We start from the raw sequence: 25,598 nt of genomic DNA on the forward strand, positions 1-25,598 counted from the left end.
TAATCCATTGTGTGGTGCTGTTTGTACGAATTGTTTCGAGAAATGCACTTACTGTTTTGCAAATGTTAAGGATGATTCGAGAAATGTACCAAAGCGACTGAGAAAAACTGTAATAATGTTCTTTAAAATATCAGAAATACAATGGGGTCTATTCTTGAAGAGTTGGCTTTTCGTCAATATGAGGCTTCTATAAGACACTGATTCTAGATTTGACGCCTACTCTTACAAAATGATTGACAATAACAGTAACTTGCGTCCTTGGTTGACAAAGTGTAAAATACACTGTTATAGACCGGATCCTCTACATTTTACAGCTATTGTAGGACAAGGTAAAGGTAATGATTTTTTGTTTTTTGGAATAGTGTTTTGGGATAGAGCTCTCAGGGGCTTTCTTATACTTTAACATGTGAACAGAGCCTTGTCCCACACCGGCTTCCCATCATCACCTGGCTGTATGTGTGTGTATGTGCACAGTGTATGCATGGGTCTGGATGTAGTTCTTAATGTGTCTCTCCTACCTTTACATGATGGCAGAGCCTTGTCCCACACCGGCTTCCCATCATGCCCCAGGACACAGGTGATGGTATCTCCGCCAACTGTTGTGTAGCCATGGTGACAGTGGTAGGTGACCTGGGAGCCCAGTTTATAGTCGTAACCTGTCCGACTGGCGTTCATAATGTTACCAGGGTCGAAGCAGGCCTCTCTTGGTTTTTCTGTGAGGAAAGGAGAAAGTTTGTGTTACTGGACATAGTCAGGACCTGAATAATCTAGTCGCTCCGTATAGAGTCCAATCCTGTCCTACTGCGGATGTTTGTCTGCAGCGGTCAAGCATGCCTCTGTGGGCTTTGACCACATTAGTCAAATCTGATTCTTATGCCAGTGATGAATCAGGTTTCTCTGGTCTTTACTACAGGTAATGGAAAGATAAAATCACAGTGGTACTGGATCAAGACTGTGCCCAACATGATACAGGCTTCTATGACAAGAAGATGAACATTCAGGAGATAGTCATATTAAAATGGGCTTCCCTGGGCTTTTCTATGAGGAATGGAAATAGAAAATGGAGAGATGAAAATAATAGCTATATCTCCTTAGTGGGTTAGGAAATTTGTAAACTGATCTACATTAGTCCAAAAATCTGTTTGGGTCAGGAAAAGAACAGTGCTGAAAAAGTGAGCGTTCAGGGAAAGCATTTGAAAAGCAAAGGACAACTGGGAACAGAATTAATCACAATGAAGAATTGTATTTATTAATATTTATATGTATTTTTTATTCTGGCCTTTAATTAAACATGGTTTATCCCTCACACATATTTTTCAGAGGCACCCAGAAAACAAAAGGCCATTTCAAAGATTGGTTTCAAATCAGAGAGGGGAAAAAAAAGAAAGTTAATTAAAAAAAGTATCACATTATCTTAAAGAAAGTTTAAGCATGTTTAGAAGTTTACATTTTTAGGGAAGAACTCAATTTTAATCCCCCATATCAACTTCTATTATATCTTTTGTTCTCTAGGGGGAACGAAAGGCAGAGAAGAGACAAGGTGAAGGGAAAAGAAAAGAAGAATCAAGAAAAGAAAGGAGAAGAAAGAAGAGAGGAGGGGAAAGCAGAGACGAGGAGTCAACTACAGTCAAAAAGTGTCTTGCATCATTATGACTTGGCACTGTGCCAGCTTGTTTGCTTTCCTGCGATCATCCAATCAAAATGAGATTGGGCTTGACAGAGGGAAACAGAGCGACAGAGACAGACAGAGAGAGAGAGAGCGATAGCAAGAGAGAGAGAGAGAGAGATGGGAGTTGGAGGGCAAGATAGAAGTGAAAACAGGGAGATGATTAAGGTTTTAATTTTAATTAGAGAGATGGAGGATGAAAGGTAGTGAATTAAAGACAAAAGTATAGAGGTGTGAGGCAGCGTGAGGAGATAGACAGACAACAGAGAGGGAGATAATCTTTTTTTTTAATTAGAGATTAATGGAGTCAGAGAAAAGGAGAGTTTATAAAACTTAACAGAGCAGATCTAGTCTCTAGTCGGTCTAATGACTAATGATGAATTCCACATTGGCTCTATAGGTTTTAAAATCACCTCCACAGTCAAGCCAACGTCTGTATGACTAGGACGAGTCACAATCTGTGGAAGTAAACAAGTCAAGAGCCGATATGGACCAGCATGCCCTTTCAGCTGAAAAAGAGTCCTGGTAGAATGGTGAAATTAGTAGAGAATTACAGTAGCAGCTTAAAAAAATATCATCTACTATCAGGGTTGAACAGTTAATCATGGATAGTCCTATTTAACAATTTTAATATTTGCACTTGATAATGATAGACTTTGGTGATATTAAAACATTTTATTTAATTTCATATAGAATGCCAACTGTAGTTAAAAACAGTCATCAAATAGATGTTGATATTAGATTATTATTTTAGCCGTCACTGTGCAGCTCTACTTATCATGCTGTGTGACATGATGTGAACTTTAACTTGACCAATCAGAAAAGTGTGACACCGGACAACTTTAGGCTTTGGTATAGTCCGTAAGTATGTTGAAATTACCAATTGACTACTACTACTAGTGTACACATTACTGGTACAACTACTACTTCTGCTACTGTGCAACTACTAGTACTACTATATCTAAAAGCAGTGTTTCACAAAAACAAGAATAGCAAAAAAAAAATAAAATAAATAACTGCTTGAAAAAAGTGCTTGAAATGGATTCAATAATATGAAACAAATAAAACATAAGAGAAAACACAATATTAAAAAGCAGACAAAATCAAAACCATTATAATAAAGCGAGTCTATAAAAGCGCATAAGTACGGTGGCTGTGCATGCGCTGAGCACAACTCAGCCGTAGCACGTGCTCCTGCAGATCCCATCATCTTACAACCGGCTGGATTACAGGACCTTCAAAATGCATTTATTGGAAAACTCAAGGGGAAATTACGTTGAGCCAAAGTTTTAGGGTTTAATTACCTCTATATTCGATGGCGAAGCCAGACATGCCCAGTGAGGCGTCGGATCTGAATGCCAGGAAGAGACTGTTACCGCTGCTCTCTATTCGCTCAGGGGCCTGGTTGCCTTGGAGACTCGCGAGTAACGGCCCATTAGAATCCTCACCCTCGTAGATGTGCAGGAAGTCGTAACTTGGCTCCATGTTAAAACTGGAAAGAAAAACAAAAAAGTAACTTAGGTCTAAGAGTTTAGCAAGCTAGTCTGTGTGTATGTTTGTGTGTGTTATATTCTAATTTTCTAATTAAGCAATTAATGCTGTGATGTGTTTTGAAGTTCAGTAACCGCTTTATTTTATGACTGCCAATTAGTTTGTGCAATTCCTCCTTTAATCATCTGTTAATCTTGCTACTTACATTTTGTTTGACTTGTATTTTGAATGTGACTACTGCATTAAAAAACGGAAATTGAATTTGTCTTCTTTATGCTCTTTTTGTGTTCTTTTTCTTCTTATTATTATAATATAACTCCTATTGTGAGGAAATTCCACTGTCTTTCATTCACTAATCCTTACCCAGTAAATACTGAACCTAACTCTTACAGTTATTTATTTATTTAAACAGGCAGGTCACATTTTCTTTTATACAACCTACTGCAATTATTATTTTAACCCAAAGCCTAAACCTGACTCCTAATGACACGGTTGTCTTTAAAAATGTTGTCGTTTTCACTTTGGCAGCTTTTCCTCATCTTTACATGCTTGTGAAGACATTTGGTCCTCATGAGGGAGGAAGTATGAGAATACATGCACACACACAAAGGCCTGTCTCAGTGTTTGCTTTGACAGTGTGTATGTTATCCCTGTCCTCCACCTGTCATGCACACACACACACACACACACACACACACCTATCTCTGTGTTTGCCATCAGAGTGTGTACATTAGCTCTGTCTCCCACCTGTCTGGTTAAACCATCCAGCTCAATGTTTGGTTTTCAGTTATAGGCCTTAACTGTATGTGTGTGTGTGTGCGCGTGCGCGTGCGTGCGTGCGCGTGATTCCTGTCAGAAGAAAGAGAAAGAGAGAGCAAGAGAGAAAGAAGGAGATGTATAGTGTGTGTGTGCATGTGAGTTACTTAAGACCAGGCTGAGTTTGTATTACAGAGGAAATCAACCAAAACAGATACAATTTCAAATTAAATCTTATTGACAAAGAATCCAGCAAAGCTGATTTTATCTGCCATTTTCTTTTTTGGCATGGAGATAACTGAACTTTCACCACTGTGTCTCCCCTACTTTGTCTCCCTCCCTCTCTACTTTCCCACTGTCTAAATAAAGAATAAAAATACCTACGGTGAGTGGACTACACACTGATTTGGTGCAAAAGGGTCAAGGGTGATATTCTGCCCAAAAATTTGAATTTTGTGTTATTGGAAAGCTCTTGCTGAGCTCTACCTGATGATCATGTGTTGTCATAAAAAATACAAAAAAAAGAACAAAAAACAAAAGACTCATGAAAATCCCAGGTGATGTTTGGTGCAAAAAGGACTTAAGTGCATATGATATGCATATGATCTACTCTCTTCGCACTGAGTGATGCATTATGGGTATGGCTACATGACAATTCTAAAGCTGCTGAAGTGTCAATCAAAACAAGATATACAGCAGGTTTTAGTAAGCGTAAATGTAAAAGCACAATAACTTCTAATGACCAAAGAAGGAGAACCAGAATCTAAAAAGAACAAAGTTAAGAATTAGCACTTTTGAAGTTCATGCTAATTAAGCTAATAGCAATCATGCTAACTTGAGTTGGCCTACCTAAGTTTAATGGATAATGAATAATTCTGAAAGATTAGTATATTGTAATTATTATATTGTGCTTACGTTGTCATGTCCACTGCACTAAACATAATCTAAATGTTATTTAAATGTTACGTAGTGTTTTGTAGTCTTGTGTATTGTACTGTCCTGTTACAATATGGTCACACAGGAGTGACATTTCGTTCGTCTGTATACTGAACACTGTATATGGTTGAATGGCAATACATCTGCTTGACTTGACTTGCAGCACAGGGTGACTAACGGACCTCATACTAAAAAAAGAGGTATCATAATACATTATTATCTGTGTCAGTGTCCTGTTATAATGCCTCAGTAAGCATTAGGTGTTATAAGAATGGTCTTAACACACTATGAGTGTGATATAATTTATTATGAGTGCTGTTATAATGTGCTATGGTAGACATAGAAAATTACCAGGAAAACCCCTTATCCAAGATTATATTTTGAGTGTTATTTTTATTTTTAAATTTTTTTGGGGGGTCCACCATGAGGATTTTTTATAGCTGAGTTTAGAAATAATTGGTATGAAAAAGACAGAAGTGAGTTTTTAAGTACCTATTGACTTTTAATGTTGACCTTTAACGTTAACCTTTAAAAAAAAGCTTTTTATGCAACAGCAATTTTCTGAATCTTAATCTCTGTAAAATATGAATGGTTCCATTCACACATTTTTTTCCAAAAAGATGTAATTATTTCTACTTTTGTTTTTGCTCTCCTGTACAATTAGGAAAATGTCACTTGCGACCCTTTCGCTCTCAGCCCTAGCACTGTTGAAATGACACAATATTGAGTGAGTTTCACAGATGCTATAGGGTCAGGTAACTTACTGTTACGTTAAAAAGTACCATGTCAACGTCTAACTCAAGTAAAATGATAAATACCAAAATTGGAATTGCAAGATACCAGCGACATGACATTTACAGGATTTTAGGAAGTTAATGTCTGGATTGGTGAGCGAGGAAGTCAGAAACCAGACAGTCAGAACTCTCTCTGTCTCATGAGAGAAATGTTGAAGCTAATTCATTGACAGTAAATGGGTGACTAACTTTACAGACATGACAGCACTCAGGGTGATTTTACAGGGGTAGTAACACATTTTGTGGTTGATATCTTTTAGCACTATGAAATAAAGCTCATGTTTTATATGTAAAAGCTCAAATGACCATTATATGAGTCCACAAAATCAGTCCCAAATTCATTGGAGATCATAGGAATTGCATACTGTAAGTGATTTTTGACTGAATGATTGACTAAATGACTGACTCATTGATTGATTGACTGATCGATTGATTAGTCAATGAACATCCAGGTCAACTGGGTTTACAAAACAGTTATTAGACAAAAATAATAATAAAGTAACAAAATACATTCATAACGCAAGCAATATCGGGAATCTCTGATACAAGTTAATTAAAACGAAAGAAAATTGTCTCACTGTTACAACAGAAGGGAATTATCTCTCCAGCTGAAAAACATAAAGCCAAAATTAGGTCATTTTTTCTCCTTTGGCAATCTGGAGAAAGTCCTCCTTGCTTTTATCTCCTTTTTTTCATGTGAAACCCCAACCTTCACTCCTGCCTTAGTCATAAGCCCCTAACAACTCTGACTTGTAAAATATGCACCAGTGAGGCACAATCCGGAATTGAAATGTAAGGACTGCCCTGCTACTAAAAACCAAAACATGGAATTGGTAATACATCCTTTCCATCCTCACATCAATCTGGCTTTCTTCATGACATATTTTGAAGCTGTACACAATCTGCATTTGTTTGCAGCCTTTGTATATATTTGTGTAAAATAGACCTATATTTTATGTCACTATAGGTAAAAAAAGGCAGGAAAAACCTGTGTCCCTCTTCAAGCCAATAATTATGTCTTCAAGAATCAATGGGAATTCATAAAAAAGTTTAGGCTATACACTCAAACAAACAAACAAACGAAAAATCCGGATTGAGACATTAAGGCTTTTAACCGGATGTAAAGGCCATGATACAAAAGCAACATCTTCAACACTTGGATTGGAGCTTTAAGAGATGAGATCACCTCAACTGTAGCATAGTTAGCTACATTTAGAGTTGATTTTACTTTACCTTAATTACTGACTTTGTAGGCTCATTAAATGTGTATTTGTGGTTTTATACCCAAATGGGTTTTATTATCCCAATGATCCTGACGCTATGTACAGCTGGGCCGGGCCCCTGACAGTAGCACAGACCATTTTCAACCCCGTGTGGTCCAGAGAGCAGGCTGAGTGAGCCCTACACAGTCTAGATGGAAAAGCGCCTTATGAAGGAGGTCCATGGAGAAAATGAGAGGAGAGTCATACAATTTTTAATTTAAGCCAGGGAAGAGCCACATATTTTCGAAAATGCTCAGAGAAGGGCCATCCAAATCCTTCATTTTTGAAATTTGGATATTTTCTCATTGATTTGAATGGACTGAAGTAATGTCACTGATGAGATGATTTCTTTGTCCTGGTGTATTTGGTGCAGCCCCATCAGCCAAGCAGCAAAGTCAGAGTTAAGATTTAAAAACCCAGTAACAAAGCAGTAACCTCCTCCCTCTGCTTTTAAGTGATATGGTCAATATTGTGGCTCGTCTCCATGTATTAGCCTTCACAAGAGCTACAGTGCTGGCTTTAGCTCTCTCTGGCAAGTAGTGTTAGTGACAATTTCATTGTGGCTTCCTTATCTTCCTCGTTGTGGCATGATATTCTCTGTGATCTGTTCTTGATATTTCCTCTGACAATTAAAACTTAGCAAACAGTCATACAGCAGTCATTGCAGTGTGTTGTTAGACTAACTTCTGATCTGCTTGACAGATGTGAGCAGTCTGGAATTAAAGCAACTTATACCTGTGTGTGAATACCTCTGACCTGTCAATGAGGAATTTAATAAAAAATATACATAAATTATAGACTATCTTTAATTAAGCAGTGAGTCCATTTCCATATACAGTACATACAGTATATTATTCCTGTCAATCGTTATTACATGCGGGGTGCTAAGGACAACACTGAGTTTTATTGCAATGAACTTTAGAGGAAGTTATAGTTTATAACTGCCTATTAAAAAATGACTGTACTGGAGACATCCATGCAGTTAATTATTCAGGAGAATATATTTTGTATTTGTCTATGAGAAAATGTTTCATGTTCAGTGTCCCTTAGTTAAGGGGGACAGTGGTGGGGTTCAGACAGTTTATCTAAAGGTTATAACTGTTCACTAAATTGCAGCTTTTAAAACATCAGAATAACTTTTAAAAGGTTTATAGGTGTGTTTTATAATGATGTTCTGTGTAAGAAATTATTTGTTTAGTGTAGTTCTACTTCAAGATGAGAAGTAAGGGTTGACTCTCACTAAACTTAACTCAAATATTAAAGGTCGTATTTGGAATTTAATTCCTTATATTCATTATCTAAATACATTATTGTAGTTATAAATGTTTACTTATACAAGTAAAAGGAGCTTTCCAATGTGACAACCCATTGTATGTCGTAATACTGTCTGTGATAACATTGGCAAGGTAACTACACCTCCAAATACATGTAACACTGATGCTTAGCTGTTACATACTCACAGCTCTTATAATTTTGAAGTGTGAAAAAAAATTAGTTCAATCCGTTAAATCAAAATGTTAACAAAACCAGCTGAGAGGCAGCAGTGTTTGAACAGGGAGGGCTATAATCTACTTGCTGTTTGAAGCTAGGTATATTATTATAAAAGTACATCTATGCACATAGCCATGTCTGTGTAGGTATAAAACCAGGTTTTAGAAGTAGGTGGCCTACCTTTTGAAGATGAGGGCAATGACAAAGTCAGGGTTGACTCGGACTCTCCAATCACACTCTTTCCCCGGGGGGTAGGGCTGGGGGTAGTTAGGAGAGAGAATTACCCCAGAGGGACCGCTGACGTTTCCCCCACAGGTCGCTACAGAGAGAGAGAGAGAGAGAGAGAGAGAGAGAGAGAGAGAGAGAGAGAGAGAGAGAGAGAGATAGAGAGGGAGGGAGAGAGAGAGAGAGAGAGAGAGAGAGAGACAGAGAGAGAGAGAGAGAGAGAGAGGGGGATAGATGATTACAAAGGGTAGGGTTGGGGGTAATTTGGAGAGAGAATCACCCCTGATTGACCGCTCACATAACCCTAAGGTGCAGAGGAAGAGAGAGAAAGAGATAGTTAGAGACAGGAGGCAGGGCAGGGGTCGGTTAGGAGAGAGAGAATTACCCCTGGTGGACCGCTGATATTACCTCCACAGGTAGCTGGAGAGACTCAGAGAGCAAGAGAGAGAGAGACGGAGACAGAGAGATTTAGTTACAGAGGGCAGGGCTGGGGGTAGTTAGGAGAGAGAATCACCCCTAATGGTCCTGTTATCCCACAGCTAGCTAGACAGCGAGTAAGAAAAAGATATTGGCAGGAGAAATAGATAGGTGCATTCAAGCAGCAGTTCAGTGATGTGAAGGAAGAATTTGAAACATGGGAGAGGTCTCATGGGGGGTGGCGGGTGGGAGTGGAGGGGTTATCAACGGAGAAACGGAGGTAAACAAAGGCATTAACAGGCGCAAAACACACACACAAACAAACAAACACACACGCATACACACACCGAGGAGAGGTAAAGATCACAACACATCACAACATGCCCTTTCACACTGAATAACAATAGAATGATTAACTTAATATCATGATGGCACCGTGCTGCATGGTGGAAGCCTGTTGCAGCAGCTCTCACGTTCTTATTTTTCATAAATAATGCTAAAATAACAGTGTGTTTTGAACTCCCTATTGCTTTCTTCAATGTTACTTCTCTCTGTTTTCTTTTCATCTTCTTTTATCACTGGGCCATTGTGCAGCTGAACGCCCAGGGATTCACCACCTGGGTTGAAAGTGCAGGAGAAGGAAGCGTGCAAGGGCTAAGGTTAGAGCAAAAGGAAGGAGATTTAAACCGTAGCTTCTATCTATTGTCATGCGAAACGTGAGGTCACTTACAAATGATGGATGAGCTCCCTTCCTTGGTCAGGAGTCAGAGGGAATATTGGGAATGCAGCTTAATGTGTTTCACAGAGACATGATTACAAGAGCAAATACTGGTCTTTGTGACCGTGCTGGAGGGCTTCCAGATAGTGCGGGCTGACAGAGGGAAGGAGAGTGGCAAGACAAAGGGAGGCGGTCTCGCCATTTTTTTCAACTCCAGATAATCTGTGGTAGTAGTATGGACTACTTACTATAGGAGTTTCACTGGCATTGCTCACATTGTTTACATCCTGCCTTCAGCTCATGAGGCACTGTGTGTAACCCCATACCCTTCATGGCCACCTTCATGGCAATCTCTGCTGGTTTCCACCATGCCTCTCTCTCCTTCACCCTGACTAACTTCACCCAATATGTCATGGGCAAGACACAGCAAATCAGACCAGAACTTGATTCATTTTGTATCCAGGTACAGGTCTATTGGCCTACGGCAGCCTATTGCCTATTGGAAAGTAAGGCTCTACAGGCTTGTTTTTAGCTCATGTACTGGGACTTGTAGGTCGCACCACGAAGACATTGATGGGCTCTTTCGCTGCGTTATGGATTACATCTATTTCTGCACTGACTCTACTATTCCTACGAAAACAGTCCGGCATTTTCTGACCGAAAATCTCTGCTCAAAAGAAAAAAAGAGGGACTTAAGGTCTGGGGACAGGGAGGAAGTCAAGTGTGTCAGAGGGAGCTGAGGAGGAAAATAAAAGAAGAAAAGAACACCTGCAGGGAGCGAGTGGAAAACAAACTGCAGCAGAACAGTGTGAATCAGGTGTTGAGTGGGATGTGGAAGATCACTGGCTATAAGCAGCAGGTGGCATGATGGTGGAGAGGATCGTGAGAGAGCAAGCTAGACCTGTTTTTCAATAGATTTGACACCGGACCCCAACCCCACCCCAGCTCCCCGCATCATCCTGCAGAGCAAGCCAACATAACGTGACCCCACTTTTCTCCACACACACACTCCCTCCACATGCCGTCCACCCAAATCCTGCCACCTCCCTGCCCTGTCAATCACTGCCACCCAGGTGACAAGGGAGTTTGGGAGGCTCTGCACCAGCCCGTCATGAATGGGCAATTTGGCATGGTGGCTGACATTGGTACAGCAGCTAAAATTTCTCTGTGACCCAGAAAGCATTTTCCCCATGGACAGCTCATAGCAAAGACATTTCTTTCAGAAGATACTTTTAAAAAATATATCTTTACAAGTCCAAAAATTAGACTTTGAATTATGAACTTATTAATCATTAAAAAAAAAAGGATTATCTATGACCAGTGAACTGTTCTTTGCTGTTATGTGCAGATCGGGCAACGTCAAGGAGGAAGATGATGATAGGTTCCAACGCCTGCAACAATGGCTGCGGCCTCAACTAGGAAGGTGCTGAAGCCTGGCCACACTGCACTGTCTCTACTCTGAACTTCCCTCTTCCTATTCTCTCGACTACTCTGCACATCTTCCCTGCTTGGTACAATCTGATCTGTGTCTAAGTACATAACCTGTACATTTCTGTATATGAGTTGGTGTAAATACATTTCTGTACATGTTACTTCTATCTGGAGATCTGCTAATGTGAATCGCAAACTATGCACAGTACATGTACATATCTGATCTGTAAATCTGATCATTTGGGTAGGTGACAATGCACATTTGCACACCCTGCATATATGCTCTTGCTCTGGACTGCAAATTTGTGAATCTGTAATCTACAAACATCTGTTACTATGTAAATCTGTCAGGAGTCAACACACAGAGAATTCTCTCAATTTGTCCCAATTGGAGTTCTGTATTAACATGATGCTGTCTTTACTCTTTAATATGCTCTGTTTGTTGTATTTTTAGCAATATCATATTCTTTGCTGCTGCAATGACCCAATTTCCCCTCAGGATCAATACATTCCATCTTATCTCATGTTATCTTATTTAGACAGCAAAACAAACACAAAAAGAGACAGAGAGAAAGAGAGAGACAAAAAAGTAAAACAGACAGAGAAATATTACAGCTACTTATAGAACTGGGAAAGTTAGGACGCAAGTAGGAGCCCACTAGAATTGGTTATACAATCTTAATTAGATGAGTGAAAGAATGAATAGACAGAGGAACAAAAGAAAATTTGACTGACTAACTACAGCACTTTTTGCATGATCCCCACATTTCGGAGAGCCAAAGGTATCTGAACATTTTGAGATAATAACATCCAATACCATTTTTCCTATGTAGTCCAAAATTCTTACTGTGCAATGACTTCTATAATTCTCCAACTCATGAACAACTCACCCACCAGACTTTTATATGATATTTCCAGATTCTTTTTCGACTTTTTTAATTTCAATAGGCGGTGTATAATTGATAGATAAACAGACAGAGCGATGTACACCTACCTATACATGTTGGAGGGTCTGGTTGCCAGTAGAATCTGTTATCCATCCGTACACATGTGATGGTGTCCTGTCCTTGGAGCTGGTAGCCTGGGTCGCACTGGAAGGTCATACTGTCACCAGGCTCCTTACTGTCCCCGTATCGAGAACCGTTGACTGGGATGCCTGGGTCATTGCAGGTCGTCGCTGTAGTGGCTACAGAGTGTGACACAGAGAGAGAAAGAGATTGACATACTGTAGGCAGGGAGAAAGATAGATTGAGAAAGACGTGCACATACACAGGAGCATCATTATCAGTCGTAACTGTGGACAGAGAAGCAAAGACACACACAGACACAGACACACTGTCAGTCGTCTGTCAGTTGGCAAGTCCTACTGGGGACATTTCTGGTCCTTACTGCCATCATACTAAGAACAACTGACAGAAATATCCTGGTCATTATCGGGTAGCAGTGGTGGCTGGAGATACAGATGGAAACAGAAACACAAACAAAGGAATATACAGCAGATTAAAGGCAAATCAAAACAAACAAGACTGAACATGTCGCCCCCCACGAATGATGCAGGCACCCTGCCCCAGCCAGGCCAGAGAGACGGCTCTACTGAGGTTCAGCACCAGGGACAGCGCCCATTCCCACACAGGAGACAACTGGGCAGAGTGTGGGAGGGCCGATACTTTCCCGCCCCGGTGTGGCAGAGGTGAAGAGAACACAGCTGCGCCTCATCAGCAATCAGGAGGCTCCCTACTTAAGTCCTGTCAGCGCACTCAGTCAGCGGAGAGGAAGGTGGTTGTGAGTGGGTGTGCAAACCAAGTCTCTGCGGTACGACAAGAAGTGGCTGACAATTGGATAGTGTGTTTGGATTGTGGACTGGATTATTACGTTGTGCTCTCTGTGCTTGACCTCTGCCTGATAGACTGTTTACCCGTTGAGTGGACGCCCCCGGAAACCGATCTGCTGCCGAGTGAACTGACGACCGATTGGATAACGGACGCACAGACTTGTAAACCAGACTATTCCCCTTCCATCCCTCCGTCTCTCACTACCTGCCCTTTGTATGTTTCCCCAGGTCGAGTGTTCCTTGTGAACTGCCGTTTGAAAGACAACCCCCGGTCCGGGAAGATTCTCGGTTTCCCTTCGGCCTTTTTTGCTGACATTATTAATAAAGAACTTTCTGTTTTCCACCTAAAACCTCTGTCTCCTCTCTCCGCACTCTGCCAAGTGCCACATCCCCTTCGGCTAATCAGTAACAAGATGCATCATCCCTCCGTGTTTCATCATTATTGGACTGGTGGTGTCTGAGATATCCCATTTGAGTTTAAAATTTGAACTTTTTAATTATAGCACCCCATTAGGCCAGTCAGTGTAATTGGTAAAGATCGCTGGATTTGTGTAGCACGTTTCATGTCAAAAACAACCTCATGGTGTAGGAGTTAGAGCCTTCGAAAGTTTAAAATTTTGACCTTTTAATTAGAGCGCCTCCATCAGGCCAATCAGTGTAATGTTTTCAAATGCCAGGACACAGTGCCAAAATGTGTCATCCCTCCAAGGTTCGTCAAAATTGCACCAGTCGTGTCTGAGATATCACGTTTGAGCTAAAAATTTTGACCTTTAAATGTTTCAGTTTAAAATTTTGACCTTTAATTAAAGCGTCCCCATCAGACCAATCAGTGTAATTTTTGTAACACTGGAACACAGGTTGGAGATGTATCATCAGTGTTTATTTTGTCATGAAATTAATGACTGACTGACGAAGGCTTTTTGCAATTTCATCAACAAAGATGATATGACGAATAAATGAAACAGCTTGATCCTAGCTGTTTTTTTTGCTGAAGAGTCAGGAAAGTTATTTTGATGTTGATGACAACTGAGTCAGTAATGAGGACATGTGGGTTTGTTGTAACCAGTGAACCCCTCTTTTGAATAGACTACTCTTCAGTCATGTTTGTCTATATCTTTCAGCTATGTCACCCCCTGATGAGCAGACTGGACAGCATCTCTATTTGAATCCACATTATCGACTAACTAATTAGTCATGAAGCTGAGTGGAATGTGATTGGGTGAAATGATAGAGCAAATCTTATCAGTCTAAGGGCCAATGCCAAAATAATATTACAACATACAATATTATTTGAAATGACTGTCAGAATATTCTATCAACTTTTATTCCGTTAGGTTAATTTACTGGAAGGCAACCCTGTGAGTCACAATCTAAATACATATACAAGCTGTCCCTTTGATAAACATTCAAACAGCCTGTGTATGGCCAAACATAATATTTTAACATCATGTATATTATAATATCATTTCATTGCAAACAACATTTATTCCATCAGATTAGCGGACTGGCAGGGAGACAGAGAGAGAAAGAGAACAGAGAGAGGACAAAAGGAGAGAGAAACAGGGAGAAAGAGAAAGAGTTGTGGTTGTGTCATCCCTTTGATTCACTCAATAAATCCACAAACCTTGCTTTAAATAAACCAGTGTAGTGGTAAATATTACCATCACTTTAGTAAATCAGTGTGGGGGTAAATATAAGGAGTCATTACCATAGTAATGGAATAACAGGGGTTTGATTAGCATGTTAGTGGGTGTAAATATTTATGGTTCTAAATATGGGGCTGATGGGGAAAAACAAAATGTGTGTGTGTGTGTGTGTGTGTGTGTGTGCGCGTGCGTGAGAGAGAGAGAGAGAGAGAGAGAGAGAGAGAGAGAGAGAGTGAGTGAGTGAGCACTGGATGTAAATATTTATGATTAGAAGTATAGTTCTGATAAAAAATAAATGGTAAAGTAATCAACTGTCACAGTGTGTGTGTTTGTGTGTGTTTGTGTGTGGGTGTGTATGTGAACAAATGAGCAAGTGTAGGTGTATGAGCTTCTGCAAGAACTGTGTTGGTAATAAAAATGACTATATACTGAGGAACAAGCACAGCATTGTAGTGTGTGTGTGTGTGTGTGTGTGTGTGTGCGCTGATGCGGAAAAGCCGTTCTAAGAGTGAGATGGTAGTGACTGCAGTTCAGTCCTCCAACTTTTCTTACTTTGTGTGCCTCTTTGATTGAGTTTTGCCGCCACAGTGGATCGTAGTGACTTTGGTCAATGATTTGAAAACGACAGTGCAGAGACTTTGTTGGGTGCAGTGGCTCAAGCAACAAAGGGCACTCCTGCACCCCATTGGGCACAGTTTTTGTGGGAAATGTGGGGTGCCCTTTGTTTAAAAAAAAAAAAAAAAAGGAAAAGACACAATAGAATTTCTCATGTGTATGCCTTCCTGTTTTCAGAGAATGTGATGAAAAAAACTAAAATCTATGTATGTTAATTTAAAGTTCTTAACCTTAAAAGTAAACACATCTCTAGTAATGGCCTCCCTACATGAGAGAGTAGCTAAGCATATAATTGTGAATTGTGAAACTAATCAATAACCTTTTATTCCTATTTCTGAGTGCTTTATTCATTTGAGTTGCACATATCCATTATTTAAAAAAATAATAAAACTGACAGGATATTTGTATGTTAGATTATTACTTTGTCACTTTCTATAAATCATTTGATGGCCCTACCAAAATCATTTAATAAACCCTACAGGGTTCCAGCCCCCATGTTGAGAACCCCTGAGTTGGGGTACGTTTGAGATGAAGCTACAATTCACTCCATCCAATTAAACTCTGAATTCATATCCTTGAGGCCGATATTATGAATCCATTTTATAAAGCAACTGGCTGTCACAAATCATCTGACTTTACTGTTAAATAACTAACTAACCTGGGATGAGTCGGCACTCAAAGTTTTATTCCCTCACCTCTTGGTTTCCTTAAAAATGGGCTGGGACCCAAAATGAGCCACAGGCCTGTTTCTGGTGGGCTCATACATGACAAGCGCACTGATTAATGGGCCTGGGTCCCAGGGTGAGATACTAAATTTCTCATTTGAGTCCTTGACTGAACGTTTTTAAGAAATCCTGTTAAATGCTGCATTAATTTTAGATTAATTCTCTTATGACCAATATAAATGAAGTTTATATAATAACTAACTAAGAAGCTATAGGGCTTTGTGTGTGATGGGCATTGAGTTTCGTAATTAGCCCATTTAATTGTTAATTAAGTAATTGGTTTTTGTTCATAAATGGGTCTGAGGGATACATTGGGGTAGACCACCCAAATCAGTGATTTCATCACAGAATGTATTAGCAAAAAACTTTTGTCCATCAGTCAGTCAGTCAGTCAGTCTATCTATCTGCTTGTATGTCTCCCCTACCATGTCAATTCCCCGGTACTGACTTTGATTTACGGTCAAGGTTACTTACTAGAAAACTGTATAGAAAATCCTTGCTTGCTGATAAAGTAATCAGAATCAAACTGCAGGGTGAGTATGTTGAACGTAGAGTGGGTGTCTTCAGGTAAGGCTGGACCAGACCATTCCTTCAACAGGATCCCCCCCTCCGATGGCCCAGATGGACCGTCCCAGACTCTCAGGATGTCGTGGCCGACCTCAGTGTCAAAGACAATGAAGTGGAGGCTGAGAATAGACAGAAAGCACACACAGGCACACAGAGAGCCAACAGGCATATTAACAACAGTTCATTTTTTAATAGTTTTACTGTAGAATCTTATGCCCCATCAAACACAATGAAGCGGGGGATGAGAGTGGAGATCACACACACACACACACACACACACACGCATTTATGAATGTCTTCGGTGGCAGCAGGTGTAACCGAAATGCGTTGAGAATCACGGCGGTGACATAATGACTAATGTGGTGTATTCTCCACCACAACAGTGGGTTTGACAGCAAACATTTATCTATAATTAGTGAATATATTATTACCTGACAGTCTTGTGAGTGTCAGCCTCTATAGTTCATGTAGAGTGGAGGTTGTTGTTATATGGAGCAGGGTATCATCATATGTAATCCTACTACAGCTGCTGCTATAACTCCTACTAGCTTGTCTGTCTTTTTTGCCCCCATGATCAACTTGGAGGCTGTAGCCTGGATGGCTTGTTCCGCCCCTCATGGTTCAGCCAATCACAAGTCACCAGCCTCTTCCCAAGCAGCTGTGTTAGCCAGTTTAGCACACTAGCTTTAAAGTCACGCTGAAATGAAAAATGCCTTTTTTTTTCGCCTTTTAAGCTCATTCTATCATACCATAAACCTATTTATGCCAAAAAAGGACATTATTATTCATTTTATTGTATTTTTATATCCAAATCTCATTACTTTTACTTCCTGGAAAATAGCAAATCTTTAGTGGTGACTTTGTGTACCAGGAGGCGTACATAAAAATTCCCATCAATATAACAATATAACAATATATCTCTCCCTAACTGATATCTCATTGTTTTACACTTCTGAATGATCCCTTCCCATGTTATGTTTCGCCCCATTATCCTGTTTCAACAGGAAATACTGTACATCACATTAAGGAAGCAAGATGCTCTCAAAATGCGGCTTCATTGTGACTACAAACTCTTTGTTAGCCAGCAAGCTGAACCGATCCAACGCCACTGCAAAGGCAATTCTGCACATCATTTTTGGCAAATCTTGGAATTTCAAATGTATTTGTTACCAAACATTTATTGGCTAGTTTCCTTTGATGCCAAGCTAAAGCCCAACGAGCTAACTGCCGGCTATTATCATATATCATTATAATAATTACTGAGTACGTAACAGCTTCATAATTACCTGATAGTCTTGCCTGTATCAGCCTCTATAGTCCAGGTGCAGTGGAGGTTGTTGTCATATGGAGCCGGGTATCCAGGAGACAGAATGCGTCCAGAGACCGCTCCAGTTATATGGCCTCCACACTCCGCTACAAGGACACAAGACATACACATACACACATATTATTGGAATACATTCAGGTTTTTTTTACGTATATGTATATCTTTTTGACTTGATCTATGACTTATAACTGTTATTATTTATTGTTTACAACTTTTTGGCTGGACCGCAACAGCGGGGCCAGCCCTATAAACGCGAATGTCTGTCACTCACTGACTGACTGACTGACTGACTGACTGAGTGACTGACTGAGTGACTGACTGACTGACTGAGTGATGAAGTTACACCATTGGTCGGCCGTGGCACGTGGCACATCATAGGATCACAGAGCCATCTTGTTTCTCCGCTGAGATGGGAGCCCGTTTCTCCCACACAGTAAGCAGGCTGACCAATATCATGCATGTAAGCTGAAGCTAACTGAAGCTAAAGTGGAATCTATACAATTATATCATATCGGCGTTTATTTCGATGCATATGCATGAGCTCAGTCCACCTGACAGCCCTCTGTTCTGTCGGCGGAGAGAGAGACACAGACAAGCATGGAGGTTTCGGCGCGCGAGGGCTTACTGCCGACGCTTCCCGGAGTTTCCCGGGGGCACGGTTCCGGCCAGTGCCGATAGCTGGGCGCCGATTTGTTCCTGGTGATCCGGCCGAGATTTCGGCGGGGGTCCCGACACCGATGCGTCACCGGGTGTCCGGCGAACTGAGTTTTCGGCACCGATGGGTACCAGAGCGACCGGGGCTTGGATCGGGAGGATCAATGCGGGCCGTGGGCGCGGTGGAGAGGACAGCAGCGGAGAGAGGAGACGGACACGGTCCAGCCATATACTAGGTTTTGACCTAGTCCTGTTTATGGTTAGCACTGTCGTACTGTCTGTCATATGGAGATACACCCTACTGCCCAAGTTATATGACCTACACATTTAGTTAGACAGATAAAACATAAAGAAATACTGTATGAGTACATTTACATTGTATATTTATTTATATCTATATTTATAGAACATATCCAGGAGACAGAATATGGCCAGAAACTGCATCAATGAAATGGACTGTTGCTCTCTGTCGGAGCTCCCTCGATATCACCAGATTCTTGATATCATATTTGCAGGTTCTCTTTTCAGCCTTTTTTACATTTCAATGTATCTCTATGAGAAGCTGTGACTTAACTTGGCTCTGAATGACTCTGAGGTGTGAAGGTTGGGATTAATGAGAACAAGTTAACAAAGGTTTGAATCATTAAATCGACCTTGAATTATCTATGCTTCTGCTACAGAGCTTCAATGTTGGTGAATATCTTTGATGGCTGTTTTGGCTTAAGAATCTCCCAGTAGAGTTCAACGGAAAAATGCTATTTAACACACAGCACACAGCTGGCCCCATGGCTGGCATTTTACCATTATTCTTTGTATTATTTATATGGTGTTTTTGCTTTATTAGATAGCATACAGTGAAGAGAGACAGCAGAGATGGGAGAAAGAGAGAGAGAAAGACAAAGAGCAGATTTGAACTCATCATGTTAGTACATGGTACACACTCCAGCCTGCTGAGCCACCAGATTGCTAATGTTTAGAAACCAGTATGGCTCTATATCTGTGTCTGTGTTGTGTGTTTGTGTGAGTGAAGAGAGCACCATTAAAACATGGCTGCAATCTACAATGCCATGACAACCTACTGCTGTCACATTACCTTAGGCTAAACCCACAGATAACCACACAATCACACAAAGAGGCCAGAAACATACTTGTACTCACTTATCCACTTAAGCATGCACATACACATGCATGTATGCTGCACACATATATGTACGGACAGGCAGGCACACTCACAAACATGCGCACACACACACACATTCCTCTAATCAGTGTTATTTTAGTCCCTGATGATCGAAAATATAGAAGAGAGGAAGGGTAAATTACTCTGGTCTGTTTTACCAGGGAAAAAGAGAGACACCGAAAGAGGCACAGAGAAAAAAGACATACAAAGAAGAGGTAGAGGCAGAGAGAGAGAGTGAGTGAGAAAGAGAGAGTTATTTAGCAAGCCTAGACCACTGACAACTACTATTTCCTGAGATAGAAAAAGAAAGAGAGTGAGAGCCAGGCACACGTAGGCTATACAGAGAGAAAGAGAGATAGGTTTACTATATAAAGAGAGAAAGAAAGACAACGAGAAAAGGAGAACCACAGAGACAGACTCAGAGAGACAGAGAGAGAGAGAGAGAGAGAGAGAGAGGGGGGAGAGAGAAAGAGAGGGAGAGACGGTATAGGAATAGCCTACGGCAGTGCTAGCTCCTCATCTCCATGCTAGTACATGCAGATGTGGGACTGAGTCAGACAGACAGGGAAACAGACAGGCGGAGAGGCAGAAAGACACACACATACACACACACACACGCACACACACACATGGTTGACAGACAAAAGAGGCGGATACAAAGGTAGCTAGAGAGCTAGTTAGCCCACGGCTGTGCCAGCGACTATTCTCCTGGTTGCTGGCTTACCTGAAATGAGGCAGAGAAAGAGCAGCTACAAATTAATGACTATGGAGGTACACGATAACTCTGTCACACACACACACACACACACACACACACACACAGAGACTCACGTGCACAACATGCACATGCAGACTGAAATTTACACACACATCCACCCAGTTACAAGTACTCTCTCACACACACGCACAAACATACACACACTTTTTAGTTGCTATTAGCAACCATATCAGGCCATGTCCCACGTCAGTGTTGGCAGGTTAGAGAGACACAATGTTTGGCTCTCCGGTGGGGAATACCAAATTAACATCTGCCAAGTACCTGCTTCTACCCATCTTTCTTCAACAAGGCACAGATATTTACAGGGAAATTGCCATGATTTCTCAAATGTGCAAATCCACAGAATATTTGTAGGCAAGTGGTAATTCTGCAAAGGGACGTTGTACTTTCAAAATGGCAAATTTCCTTTAGGGACTGTAAAGCTAGCTTTGGAAAACCAAATGTTCAATTCATGCTTCAGTGGTGGTTGCTGAATGGAAATAAGACTGGCCAGCTGTACACGCGCTAGCTAAAACTGATGCTGAGGTATGAAAGCCCAGCGAGCCTTGTCCACACAAAATGACTTTCACAGGTCCACAAGCATAAAAAAAACTTCTCTGTGTCACCTCGGTGAGTTCAAGTGTTTTGGCAGGTCAGAGGAACCGAACTGTTTGGCACACTCCTCTCTACCCTAATTAACAGCTGCCAAGTGCCAACTAAAGCTAAATCTGCCCCCTGGCAGCTTATCTGTCTCACTACCTAGGAAATATTCGAATAGATTCTGGATGTGCCAAATGAGAAACCTTTTATGTCTGTCATTTTCACCTTCTGAAAAATAAAACCTGGTATTGTGTGACTGGAGACAGCAGTTGCATAGTTTATGACTGCCGGATAGGCCAATATGCTTTCAGGCTGTTATCCTAGCCTTCTTTCTTAGTGTATTTTCTAAAAAGAATTTCCTCAATCCTGTGTTGTTTCAATTAAAAACTGGTCTGACTGTGCTGCATTATGACTTAATATTCACTTTTATCTGGTCTGGTTTTTAATGTGTTTGGGTATAATTCTCACTTTAATATGTGGAACTCAGAATCAAGCTGCCTTCCTCATTAAATCAATAAGAATCACACCATGCTGTTTGACCAGCAGTATTGGGTGGTTGGAGTTTAATATCATTACAGTTAACCAACCAAAAAATAAATTGTTACTTTTATCATCACTTCCTCTAAATATCAGACTGAAGTTGAATTATCCAAAAATTATATTCTAGCCCATCCCCTGATTCATTTTTGTCAGTTAATGAATTAATAAGTAAGTAGTCATCCTCTCAGTTGATGCGGGTGTGCACTATGCTGGCTTAGATAAGAAATGGGAGAAAAGTTAACTTTCTCCAGGTGGAATAATTCCCACTACTTTAACTTGATCATTCACACAGGAGCACACAGGCAAGACAATTGAAATATTTTTATGATTACATTTTTATGATAAAAGTACTACTTACTAAAGTTATTCACACACAACAAATGGGAAGTGCCACTGGTCATCTTGTGCAGAATAGTCTGTCACACAAGAATTTGCGCGTGTTCATCATGTTACCGACGTGGGATATTGATGCTGCATTCAGGGAAACTCGGAAATTTGGGACACATACGGATATTTATACGGATATTTATACAGTATGCATTCTCGTGGAAATTTGGGTTTTATCTGATAATGTGACAGTCCTACATGTCCTCTTTTCCACTTATTGACTCATTCAATCACTCACTCCCTCACTTGAATCATGATGCCCTCGCTATAGAGCCTGAAGCCTGACATGAATAGCTTTGACTGCTGTTTCTCTCTGCTAATTTTGTCATTGAACTCTACATAAAAATATAATCAATTCACCTGAAGCACATCAATTCAGAACATGTGGCTCTGAGATACATGGAAGCTACATACTACTTAGCATACTAACCGATACAGGAAGGAAGTGGTTTGTCCCAGACACGTCTGTCTCCACTGAGGCAGGTGAGTGTACTGCTGCCATGGAGACTGTATCCAGGGTTACAGGAGTACAGGACGAAAGTGTTGGCATAGTGACCGTCGTCCTGGATCTTATAGCCATAACTAGGCACACCTGGCTCCTCGCATCGGACCAGGTCGAAACCTAGAAACAGACACACAGGCACACAGAGAGAAACACACGCACGCAGGTATGCACACACAAATTAGGTCAGTCTCTCCATGCAGTAACACAACATTGCATAAATGAACAGGGTGATTCAGAGCAGTTTTGGGCAGGAGGACATAAGGTCATTCTGTTCCTCTCCAAAATCCCACTGATGGGACTTCAGGTTTTATCGTTCAATATTAATGCTGGAACCACGTGCTACAGCTGAAATAAAAGCTACTGGATATTTTTACAGATTCCAATTTTCTATGATATTGTAAAAAATATTATAAATTATGTATGGATTATTCTGTTTTCTGTAAGATATTAGAATAATGTGTGGAAATGAGCAGTGCCAACAGCTAGATCTACGGTTCAAAAATGTTTGTTTCTATAGGATTCATTAGCAAAATATAAAATAATCACTTCATATCTCATACAAACACACATACTGTGTAAGGGGAGAATTTAATTTCTGTGTGCCCAAGACAACAAAGTACAGGGAAGTTTCCCACCTCCGAGCTACAGTGGAAGGATAAACAAAGAGGACATTGTCTTCAGCATCTTTTCTACCCCTCAGGTCAGCCTCTTATCAGAAACTTCCCAGTTGTTATGTAAGGGATAATGTACTGTGAGTGGGTCATTATCACAAAATTATATTGCCCTGGAGAGGCTTAGTTTGCTATAATGACCGGCTCCCTGTACATTATCCCACTTATTACACGGCTACGCACCGAAGACATTAATCATTTGACATGAAACATTGATTTAAAATGATTTTATTACAAGCTAAAGTAATTTACAAGCTTCCATCAAAAAAATAGTTAAGCAGGACTGCGGCCACAGACACGTCCTTGGCTAGCATCCATGGCCTATACTGTTTTTAGCAGAACTGCAAGCATAGCAACGGAAAACATATGCAGTAAGATTGCCATTTAGCTCCTAACCAGCAATAAAAAGTTTTGTGCTCTCCGAATAAATTTGAGTGATACCTAGGTTAGCCGACTGTTTGACTGCAAGGAGTAATGTCTTTTTGGCAGAGGGCGTCATTAGATATTTTGATTAGAATCAATAAAATTGAGCAAACTTTCTGGCGGCGGAGTGATATGATTAGATGTGAAACAGTGATCTGCTATTTCTGGATAGAATTAGAATGCAGAATCAGAACACATTCATTGGCCAATCAGAACGGAGTATTCAACAAAGCTGTGTAATAACAACACAATATCATCTCTTATAGCTCCAGGAGCTATCTCCACAGTTTTGTGAAGTGTCTCTGCCATCCATCCATCCATCCATCCCAGCAGAACAGATGTGTCTCACTCCCGTCAACCTTTCTTGGTTAATGTCTCGAACAGATGTATGAATTTCTATTGCTCTATTACAGTAAAACAGCCTGTAAGACTGTGTACAATTAAGAGCTGCTTTGCTCAATCACAGGTCCTACGTAGGAAACCTTCCCTCCCTCCGTCGATCAGATACTTCTCTCTCCTCTCTTAACTTTCTATCAGTCTCTGTTATCTATCCATCAACTCCGTTGTAGCAGAGCTTTGTAGCAGGTGTCACCTTCTCCTGTTTAATGACTTGCAGATTAACGGCTGTCTAATGGTTTAACTGAAGTACAAGGCATCCATCTATCCATATACCCATCTACGTTTATCCGTTTGTCTGCTTGTCCGTGCGTCCGTCCGCTCATCAACCTATCGTAGCACTCCATATGTGTCACTTTCTCACCTTCTTTTAATGAGTTGCAGATTAATGCTCTTCTAATAGCCTCTTTGACTTACACAGCAGCTGGTCCTCACTCCTTAACACACTCTTCTTAAAGCCATTAAGACGTACAGTATGTGTGTGTGTGTGTGTGTGTGTGTGTGTGTGTGTGTGTGTGTGTGTGTGTGTGTATGTGAGTGTGTGAGAGAGAGTTCGTGCATATATTCGTATACTCATATCCTTTTTTCTACTACTGTTGCACTTTGGCTCCATCCCCAAGAGAAATTGCTTGGAAAAATGAGTTGCTGTCCTTTCAGCTGTCACAAGTTAAAGAAATGGCCTGGTAATTTGCTGGTTGAGAGACTAGTCTCTAGAGTTTTGTATTACATGACACATATTTTGTTCTTCAAGAATGAATTGTCTGTACCATTGCAGGATGGATACAGGGTTGATGCATGAACGCAAACGTAATGACTATCACTGCATGTATGATCCAATTAAAAATATTTCCTTGCAAGGACCTTCCATGAGGAGCGAGCTCAGAGGTTAGTGAGATTACCTCTTTGAATAAAATGTCATCACAAGCGTGTGTGTGTATGTGAAAGAGAGAGAGAGAGAGAGAGAGAGAGAGAGAGAGAGAAAGAGAGAGAGAGAGGGAGAGACAGAGAGAGAGATAGAGAGTGTTCTAGATACTTCTTTCTCTAGGCATAGTTGTGCAATTATTCAAACGTAGGCAGAGTTGCAATCCACAGTTCCATAGCTGTGCAAGTAGATCCAAATGTAAGAAAATCAACTTGATCTGCATCCCAGCCCAGTTTCCAACCAGTTTAACCCGAGTCATAAATGTTAAAGATAACTCACTAGTGTATGTGAGGCGGAAGCCCTGATTGCTTCCAGAGGCATTGCTGTTGAACTCCAGCCATAGGTTATTGGACGTGCTATTGATGACATCACCCATCATGTCATCACGTGTGAAGTTGCCAAGGAGACGGGATGAGCTGTTGTCTCCATCATACACCTGTTGATGAAAACACAGGGAGAGGCATGCTAGCCTGTCAGAAAACAAGAAGATTTTTTTTTATTTCAGGCACTGATGACCATATGCACAGCATATGTGATAATATGTGAAGAGAAGAAATCATATTGGTGTCCACATTTAAACAAGGCTTGGGACTAATACATAAAATGGGATTACGATAATCTGATAATCAAAAACAAGTACTTGTAGTACAATATAATTATGTAAA

The 25,598-nt window shown here is 40.6% G+C and overlaps 1 protein-coding gene across 1 annotated transcript in view; it reads right to left on the minus strand.

The window, feature by feature from the left end:
• Positions 1 to 25,598, minus strand: part of csmd1b (CUB and Sushi multiple domains 1b) — a 326,361-nt gene that overhangs the window by 89,210 nt on the left and 211,553 nt on the right. The window contains exons 24-31 of the mRNA XM_078284417.1: positions 25,213 to 25,369; positions 22,447 to 22,638; positions 17,858 to 17,984; positions 16,479 to 16,690; positions 12,182 to 12,373; positions 8,577 to 8,715; positions 2,971 to 3,158; positions 519 to 713 (exon numbers count right to left, since the gene is read on the minus strand). Of these exons, the coding sequence (XP_078140543.1) occupies positions 519 to 713; positions 2,971 to 3,158; positions 8,577 to 8,715; positions 12,182 to 12,373; positions 16,479 to 16,690; positions 17,858 to 17,984; positions 22,447 to 22,638; positions 25,213 to 25,369 (1,402 nt within the window). The remainder of the gene's footprint in view (positions 1 to 518; positions 714 to 2,970; positions 3,159 to 8,576; positions 8,716 to 12,181; positions 12,374 to 16,478; positions 16,691 to 17,857; positions 17,985 to 22,446; positions 22,639 to 25,212; positions 25,370 to 25,598) is intronic.

This window comes from Centroberyx gerrardi, chromosome 1 (genome assembly GCF_048128805.1).
Source record: "Centroberyx gerrardi isolate f3 chromosome 1, fCenGer3.hap1.cur.20231027, whole genome shotgun sequence".
NCBI lineage: Eukaryota > Metazoa > Chordata > Actinopteri > Beryciformes > Berycidae > Centroberyx > Centroberyx gerrardi.